Here is a 9576-nt window from a genome sequence, read left to right on the forward strand (position 1 = left end):
AGCCCAACTGTTATGGCGAAAAGCCGCGGTTTATTTTGTCTCCAATAAATATGCCGAAATGGCTAAAGAGGAACAAATTCGCCTTCTCCTTCCGAATGCATCGTCGTAGACAGCACCACTCTGCTGCTGGAACTCAACATAAACCTTGCATAGGTTTAACATGGACTATCAGGCGTGAAGCCAAAATATTGGAAATTATGATACACAAACACCTTTGTTCATGTTCGATTCATGTTCATTTGAGCCGAGCTGCATTCGGAATTCGATATTTTTACTAGCCTACTTACTGCCGTGGCAACAGCTACAGCACGTGTCCAGAAGTTCAAAAAAAGTCACGGCACTCACTCACATCGCATACAAACCAGCAATGGGCTGAAATTTATTATAAAAGGCACCAATCGAATAAATCAAGCATTTAGTTATGATTGGTGATGGTGGCTCACTCAAGGTCGCTGGATTTGGTGTCGCCGGTGTCGGAATGCTTTTTCTGAAATAAAAATCGATGTTTTTCTGCCGAGTCTTTCCTGTCGAGTCATTTTCCCCCTGATCTGCCATTCTGTCGAAGCTCTCTAGTTGGTCGAAGCAACATTAAAATGGCGGAGTCAACCGTTTACATAATTCTAATATCTCGGCTGCGTTTAGAATGCATTCTACTTTGCGTCGCTACGTTTTACGTAACGTTCGATTGGGGGGGGCATTGATGATGAGCACAAAGGCACGTGTCACTTACTGTAGAGCGGATAAACTCAGGCCATGAATGACAGTTTGTTTTTTTTTTGAATCTCACCTCGGGAGAAGTGGGTGGACGGCGCACCCCCGCGTACCACGCCCAATATATATATACTGGTGTGTGTGTGTGTGTTAAAACATTGCATTTCATTATTTTTAAGCCATTTTTTTTATCTACAGCATTTCTTTACATGCCTAAGACTTTTACACAGGTGTGTGTGTGTGTGTGTGTGTGTGTGCAGACATGAAACATTACCATGACTGTATTTATTTATTTCCTCAATGATCTCAAATATACACTTACAACAGGCACACACATTTATGTTTATTCCCCCATTACTTATTAGTCATTACAGATTGTTGACTGGCGGCACGGTGGTGTAGTGGTTAACACTGTCGCCTCACAGCAAGAAGGTCCGGGCTCGAGCCCTGTGGCCGGCGAGGGCCTTTCTGTGTGGAGTTTGCATGTTCTCCCTGTGTCTGCATGGGTTTCCTCCGGGTGCTCCGGTTTCCCCCACAGTCCAAAGACATGCAGGGTAGGCTAATTGGTGACTCTAAATTGACCGTAGGTGTGAATGTGTGGAGTTTGCATGTTCTCCCCGTGTCTACGTGGGTTTCCTCGAGGTGCTCTAGTTTCCCCCACAGTTCCAAGATATGTGGTTAGGTTAATATGAGACGGCCTTGGGCTGAGGTGCCCTTGAGTGAGGCACCTAACTCCCAACTGCTCCCCAAGTGCTGTTAGCATGGCTGCCCACTGCTCCAGGTATGTGTGTGTGCGCTCATTACTCATATGTGTGTGTTCACTGCTTCAGATGGGTTAAAAGCAGAGAGGAATTTCACAAGTGTGTGATGAATAAAGTTGTTGCTGTTCTTGTTCTAAGTGCAGGTGTTTCTATTAAAGTGGCCAGTGAGTTTATACTGCAGTCTTACAAAATTAACAGTATTAAAATGCTTCCAAGTGGAAATAAAGCAATATATGTTGTACAAAACAACTTGAGTGCCTCCAAACTTTGAAGTTCAATTGTGACCACAACACAAGTGATGACCATCTGAGTGTACAGCCAGCTTAAGCAAGTGTACCAGCCTTTCCTCCAAGCTGTGGTAAGCCTTGGAGAAAGGTATCTGTGTAGCTTGTGGTCTCCTAACACAGCTACGGCCAATCCAAAGAAGCCTGCCACTTGACCTGGGTACAAGCCGTGCCACAAAGCCGAGAAGATGAAAGTCGTAAGCACCGGCATCCTGCTGCACCTCTGAAACACTAGTCTGCGTAACCAGGCAGCTGTTGTCCTGTTCCAGAGGCGGGCGAAACCTGAGATACTACTTGAGGTTTCAATCTCAAATGCATCACCATCAGATGCCGCTTTTCCACTACAAACGCGGCTGAGCCGTGCCGTGCCGAGTCGAGCTGAGTCGAGCTGAGCGGGGCTGTTGGAGTTGCATTTCGACTACAACCGCGCTGAACCGTGCTGGCTGGAAGTGGGTGGACACATTGGGTGGAGTTAGCGAAAGTGGGTGGACGTCATGTGATGCCGTTAAGCAGCGCAAACAGTGACATCAGTGACAGTGGCAGAACAAGTCAGAGCCGGGCCGGGGGCGGGGCAAATGACCGGGCCCTTTATTAAAGCTTATCATAACATCATTTTAGGCTACAAAATGTCCGCAACTGCGGTGTTTACCAATTTCAACACTACCGGGTGCAACTATGTTATTTAGTACATCAAGTCCTTCAAACGAACATGTAACTCAGAAACAAAAAACATTAGGATACTGTACATGGCTCATAATAAAACATCAATAGCCTATACTGCGCACATTATTTGAAGGGCATACGAATGAGTGCTCAGAGGTTGCAACGCTGACAGGAAGAGTCAGAAATAAAAGGAGGGCGGTGCAAACCTCACTGAATGCACTGTGTTTACCAATTTCAACACTCCGGGGTGCAACTATGTTATTTTGTACATTAAGTCCTTCAAACGAACATGTAACTCAGAAACAAAAAAAAACATTAGGCGACATACTGTACATGGCTCATAATTAAACATCAATAGCCTACTGCGCGCATTATTTGAAGGGCATACGACGAGCCTTGCGCTCCGCGAACTCGTCCACGATGCTCTGTATGTCACTGATTCAGTGAGCTTTTAAGCGGTAGTCTCACGACCCGGATAGTAAACAATAAATATGGAGGACATGGAGTCGTTAGTGTTGCTGGTCTTGGTGCTGTGGCTTGTTGTCACCGACAACGCCGACAGATACTGGCAAGAGCGTATAGATGAGGCGAGGCGCATAAGGCTTCAGAAATTCTCGTAATTCATAATTATTCTTCTTCCGGGTTTGCGGTGTTTACAGATCCCAGCGCGCTCGCGGGGCGTGTGTGGGCATGTGAGGACACTCCTCCTCACCAATCAGTGCACAGGGGAGTGTCTGCTCACGCCCCCAACCTCAGTCGGCACGGTTTGGCTCGCTTCAGCCCCACTCCAAAACGGTGCGAGTTTTAGGGGCTAAGCAGGGCTGAAACGAGCTGAGTCGTGCTGGTTTTTGGTAGTCGAAACGCGAGCCGTGTCGGGCTGAAGTGAGCTGAAGCGAGCTGAAGTGAGCTGAAAAAGGGTAGTGGAAAAGGGCCAAGAAAGTCCATTCCACATTGCACTTCCTGTTGTACTGTACCCACTGAAACCTAATCCTGCTGCATTGTTAATACATTCACTTATTTTCCAGTGAATATAATAATTCAATCTGAGCACCAAGGAGAAGATCCAGATCCATAATATACATGGAGAGCTACTTAAGCTGAATATACTTGAATGCAGAACGCTTGTAAGGAGAAATTTTAGAACTAGCAAACCTGCAGCATCTTCCAAGGCAGAATGATAAGAGGAGAAGGTGGTGGATTGACACTTATGTGCTCTAAAGTTCATATAAGTGTTGAATGGACAAAGTGGTCCTCCAAGAAGGGAAGGAAAATACAGAGTGTAGCTCATGAAAGGAACGAGCGAAATAAATTGGCTCGGGTAGCTTTTTCGGAAATGCCTGATGACTTTTCCTTCCTGGAGATCCATTGATACTGATGTGACTCTCTGAAAGAAAAGAACAGTGCTTTTCTTTCAAAAATAAGGACATTTCAAAGTGACCCCAAACTTTTCAACGGTAGTGTATACAGTGGTGTAGTGGAGATTTTTTTTTTTTTTTTTTATAGATAGGACAGTGTAGAGAGACAGGAAATGAGGGGGAGAGAGAGACGGGGAGGGATCGGGAAACGACCTCGGGTCGGAATCGAACCCGGGTCCCCGGATTTATGGTATGGTGCCTTAGCCATGACACCCCCGTGTAGTGGAGATTTTTAAAGTGGGGGTATGCGATTCGTGACGTCATCGATTTGATATCATGTCAGAAGCGGTAGCCTTTGTTTGGTCGCCTATGTTTGGTATGAATGATCTGTATAAATGTTACGTTCTTTTAACAACACAAGAGGGCACAAGAAGACACTTTTTATCAGACATTTTTATGTGTGCAATTTTCATTCGTGTTTGTCAGTACAGCCCAACTGTTATGGCGAAAAGCCGCGGTTTATTTTGTCTCCAATAAATATGCCGAAATGGCTAAAGAGGAACAAATTCGCCTTCTCCTTCCGAATGCATCGTCGTAGACAGCACCACTCTGCTGCTGGAACTCAACATAAACCTTGCATGGGTTTAACATGGACTATCAGGCGTGAAGCCAAAATATTGGAAATTATGATACACAAACACCTTTGTTCATGTTCGATTCATGTTCATTTGAGCCGAGCTGCATTCGGAATTCGATATTTTTACTAGCCTACTTACTGCCGTGGCAACAGCTACAGCACGTGTCCAGAAGTTCAAAAAAAGTCACGGCACTCACTCACATCGCATACAAACCAGCAAAGGGCTGAAATTTATTATAAAAGGCACCAATCGAATAAATCAAGCATTTAGTTATGATTGGCGATGGTGGCTCACTCAAGGTCGCTGGATTTGGTGTCGCCGGTGTCGGAATGCTTTTTCTGAAATAAAAATCGATGTTTTTCTGCCGAGTCTTTCCTGTCGAGTCATTTTCCCCCTGATCTGCCATTCTGTCGAAGCAACATTAAAATGGCGGAGTCAACCGTTTACATAATTCTAATATCTCGGCTGCGTTTAGAATGCATTCTACTTTGCGTCGCTACGTTTTACGTAACGTTCGATTGGGGGGGGGGTATTGATGATGAGCACAAAGGCACGTGTCACTTACTGTAGAGCGGATAAACTCAGGCCATGAATGACAGTTTTTTTTTTTTTTTTGAATCTCACCTCGGGAGAAGTGGGTGGACGGCGCAACCCCGCGTACCACGCCCAATATATATATATATATTGGTGTGTGTGTGTTAAAACATTGCATTTCATTATTTTTAAGCCGTTTTTTTTTTATCTACAGCATTTCTTTACATGCCTAAGACTTTTACACAGGTGTGTGTGTGTGTGTGCAGACATGAAACATTACCATGACTGTATTTATTTATTTCCTCAATGATCTCAAATATACACTTACAACAGGCACACACATTTATGTTTATTCCCCCATTACTTATTAGTCATTACAGATTGTTGACTGGCGGCACGGTGGTGTAGTGGTTAGCACTGTCGCCTCACAGCAAGAAGGTTCTGGGTTCGAGCCCCGTGGCCGGCGAGGGCCTCTCTGTGCGGAGTTTGCATGTTCTCCCCGTGTCCGCGTGGGTTTCCTCCGGGTGCTCCGGTTTCCCCCACAGTCCAAAGACATGCAGGTTAGGTTAACTGGTGACTCTAAATTGACCGTAGGTGTGAATGTGAGTGTGAAAGGTTGTCTGTGTCTATGTGTCAGCCCTGTGATGACCTGGCGACTTGTCCAGGGTGTACCCCGCCTTTCACCCATAGTCAGCTGGAATAGGCTCCAGCTTGCCTACGACCCTGTAGAACAGGATAAGCGGCTACAGATAATGGACGGATGGATTTATAATCATCATTACACAATGCCATGGTGGTGTAAGTGGTTAGCATGGTTGCCTCACAGCAAGAAGGTTCTTGGTTCGAGCCCAGTGGCCGAAAGGGGCCTTTCTGTGTGGAGTTTGCATGTTGTGTCTGCATGGGTTTCCTCCGGGTGCTCCGGTTTCCCCCACAGTCCAAAGACATGCAGGGTAGGCTAATTGGTGACTCTAAATTGACCGTAGGTGTGAATCAGGGGCGATTTCTCAGAGACAACAAGGGAAGCCGAGCTTCCCCTAAAATTCTCTCCCCAAACTGCAGCATCTATGACGTTGAATTCTCATTAAAACAATAACTTGCATAACATAATATATGCCCAAGATTGTATTTACGTTCATAACTATCCTGTAACTTATTTGAGTGATGTCTGACGAACTTGCAGTTCGCTACGAGAATCACCTTTGCTGCCAGGCTGTAAACCAGCGTTGCCAGATACTGCTGACGTTTTCCAGCCAAAATATGTTCAAAACCCGCTAAAATGCACTTAAAACAGCCCAATCTGGCAACACGCTGTAACCTTTCTTATTTCAAAGGGCTCTATGCGCTGGCAGCCGGGTATCCGTTGCAGTCTACGAGACGGCTCTGAACAGCCAATTTCGGCTAGTTGTTATTGGTTAAAATCGACAAAATCGTCACTTCCAGGGAAGCCGGGCTTCTCTGGGACTAAACGAGACAGTGGGAGGGACAGGAAGCCAGGCTGATGAAGGATTATTGGAGGCAGTGAGGAGGGCGGGCTCTGTACTTCGGCGTCGGCGAGGAACACGGAAGTATGATCAGTCAGTCCCTAGCGGATGTTGAGAAAGTGTAGTCGTGTGCCAAAGTGCTGTCCGAATTTCTTTTCATATAAACGGTTCTTCTCATTGATGTCTCTGTACATTACTCTGTAAATAATTGTAAATATTACTCGTTGTGCTCTGTTAACTTTCATCCATTCTATCAGTTTGATCATTCGTGAATTCACTCGTTTATTTCATTTGTAGTTCAATCTGGTTGTAGGCTAGCTGGAGCCTTATTGGGATCTGCAGTGCTAGCTGCTAACAGAAATTGGTGAAGTCTCTGGAAAGCACAACCAGCTGGTATGACAGGGTCACAGACCATTTTCTGGAAAAGGAGCGGAGGGCAGAATTTGTGTATAAATAGTGTGCATCATATAATGTTCATGAATCTGAAGTGTGTATATTGTTCAGTAATGTTAAGAGAATGGTGGGCTCTGTGTTATAGGTTATACCTGGGTATAATATTCAAGGTTCTGTGTGTTGCATAGCCTACCTGGTTATGAATTTCCAGACTGTGTTGCAGAAGATGTTCAAGGATGTGTTGCACAGCTGGGTGTTGTGTTAAAGACTCTGTGTTGCATATCAGGGTATGATTGTTCAAGGCTGTTCGTTGAATAGCCAGTGATTTTTGGATGTTTGATATTTTTGATTAAGGATATGAGGCACTAGCCTGGCAAGCCAGACTATAACATGAAATGTACAAGCAAAAATACTTTCTGCCACTAGGTAGGGTTGTCTAGTTCACTATGCTAATGGGGCACACCTTTCTATGCTTTGATATCCGGCCTACAGGTTTTATGATGAATGCGTAAAATGGGCTTCCCCTGTTTTAAAAACCAGCAGCCGCCACTGGTGTGAATGTGTGGAGTTTGCATGTTCTCCCCGTGTCTGCGTGGGTTTCTTCGAGGTGCTCTAGTTTCCCCCACAGTTCCAAGATATGCGGTTAGGTTAATATGAGACGGCCTTGGGCTGAGGTGCCCTTGAGTGAGGCACCTAACTCCCAACTGCTCCCCAAGTGCTGTTAGCATGGCTGCTCACTGCTCCGGGTATGTGTGCGCGCGCTCATTACTCATATGTGTGTGTTCACTGCTTCAGATGGGTTAAAAGCAGAGAGGAATTTCACAAGTGTGTGATGAATAAAGTTGTTGCTGTTCTTGTTCTAAGTGCAGGTGTTTCTATTAAAGTGGCCAGTGAGTTTATACTGCAGTCTTACAAAATTAACAGTATTAAAATGCTTCCAAGTGGAAATAAAGCAATATATGTTATACAAAACAACTTGAGTGCCTCCAAACTTTGAAGTTCAATTGTGACCACAACACAAGTGATGACCATCTGAGTGTACAGCCAGCTTAAGCAAGTGTACCAGCCTTTCCTCCAAGCTGTGGTAAGCCTTGGAGAAAGGTATCTGTGTAGCTTGTGGTCTCCTAACACAGCTACGGCCAATCCAAAGAAGCCTGCCACTTGACCTGGGTACAAGCCGTGCCACAAAGCCGAGAAGATGAAAGTCGTAAGCACCGGCATCCTGCTGCACCTCTGAAACACTAGTCTGCGTAACCAGGCAGCTGTTGTCCTGTTCCAGAGGCGGGCGAAACCTGAGATACTATTTGAGGTTTCAATCTCAAATGCATCACCATCAGAAAGTCCATTCCACATTGCACTTCCTGTTGTACTGTACCCACTGAAACCTAATCCTGCTGCATTGTTAATACATTCACTTATTTTCCAGTGAATATAATAATTCAATCTGAGCACCAAGGAGAAGATCCAGATCCATAATATACATGGAGAGCTACTTAAGCTGAATATACTTGAATGCAGAAAGCTTGTAAGGAGAAATTTTAGAACTAGCAGAAATAAAACCTGCAGCATCTTCCAAGGCAGAATGATAAGAGGAGAAGGTGGTGGATTGACACTTATGTGCTCTACAAAGTTCATATAAGTGTTGAATGGACAAAGTGGTCCTCCAAGAAGGGAAGGAAAATACAGAGTGTAGCTCATGAAAGGAACGAGCGAAATAAATTGGCTCGGGTAGCTTTTTCGGAAATGCCTGATGACTTTTCCTTCCTGGAGATCCATTGATACTGATGTGACTCTCTGACTGAGAAGCATTAAAGCAGACATGGCCAGTACAAGCCTGAGGTAAAATAAATAAAACAAATAAAAAATGCAAATATATATATATAAGACATTGAAAATGCTTTAGTCAGTGAACGTGGAAAAAAAATGCTTACCTGGAATCTGGAGGTTCTTGGAACCAGTATTCCTGGTACTGCATAGAGAAGTGCCACAATGTTTGCCAGCACATCTGCAGCCCAAAAATCCAGTGGTGAATATGAACTGGTTCCATGAAACACACCAGTAACACAAATATGATGATGGTTGTAAACATCAGCATGCTGTATGGCCCCATGGTCAGAATAGAAAGGATGAATCCTCCCAATGCCAAACAGATATGCCTTACCAAAACAAATTTCCGTAAATCATTTTACTGAATTAATGAAGTGTATGGCAATAAAAAATTCCAATTTTTAAAACGTTCCTGCTTACCTGTTAAACAGAGTGAGATATCCTTGTGTAGCCAAGCTGTAAAACAAAAAAGCCAAAGGTATAGTGAACAACTGGTACGCCAGCTGAGGATTTTGATTAAAGATCATCCACAGAACATCCATTCTCGTATGATTCCTATGTTCTGATTTGTGCTTTACTCTGTCTGTGTCTTTGCATTGGGCAAGAACATGAGTTTATTATTAACACCTTGGACAGTGTATGATTGCTGTGGAGTCTCTGACATGTATACTTTCCACTTAAAAATCAATCTAAATTCCAACCGTGCATGGATAGATAGATGTGCAGTGAGTTAGACTTATCTACATATTCAGTAAATAAAGATCTAAAAGGCAGCAACACTACCATGAGTACACATTTGTCATACAGATGCTTCAAGATTGATGGATAATATTCATACTTTTCCTTTTAGGTGTGCTGATGCTTCAAGTAATAATTTATTTACTTCTCTTAAATGTTGCTGTAAGTAAAATAATATAGATTATTTTGAA

General features: G+C 44.1%; 1 protein-coding gene and 1 pseudogene across 1 annotated transcript; both read right to left on the minus strand.

The window, feature by feature from the left end:
• Nucleotides 1-1655: 1655 nt before the first annotated feature.
• On the minus strand, nt 1656-4818 carry LOC132872362 (ghrelin O-acyltransferase-like; annotated as a pseudogene).
• Nucleotides 4819-7729: 2911 nt separating this feature from the next.
• On the minus strand, nt 7730-9189 carry LOC132872836 (ghrelin O-acyltransferase-like). The gene is made up of 3 exons (XM_060907930.1): nt 9068-9189; nt 8752-8976; nt 7730-8654 (listed from the first exon to the last, which is right to left on the minus strand). Exons 1-3 carry the CDS (start codon nt 9187-9189, stop codon nt 7730-7732), a joined length of 1272 nt encoding a protein of 423 aa, XP_060763913.1.
• Nucleotides 9190-9576: the final 387 nt, after the last annotated feature.

Source organism: Neoarius graeffei, chromosome 24, assembly GCF_027579695.1.
Source record: "Neoarius graeffei isolate fNeoGra1 chromosome 24, fNeoGra1.pri, whole genome shotgun sequence".
NCBI lineage: Eukaryota > Metazoa > Chordata > Actinopteri > Siluriformes > Ariidae > Neoarius > Neoarius graeffei.

Excerpts from the sequence above, each read along its gene's own strand:
- LOC132872836 (XM_060907930.1), bottom strand. The coding sequence starts at position 9,189 with ATGGATGTTCTGTGGATGATCTTTAATCAAAATCCTCAGCTGGCGTAC. Across the intron at positions 8,977-9,067 it reads TATCTCACTCTGTTTAACAG|GCATATCTGTTTGGCATTGG; the intron begins GTAAGCAGGAAC and ends TGTTTTGGTAAG. Across the intron at positions 8,655-8,751 it reads CAAGAACCTCCAGATTCCAG|GCTTGTACTGGCCATGTCTG; the intron begins GTAAGCATTTTT and ends ATTTTACCTCAG.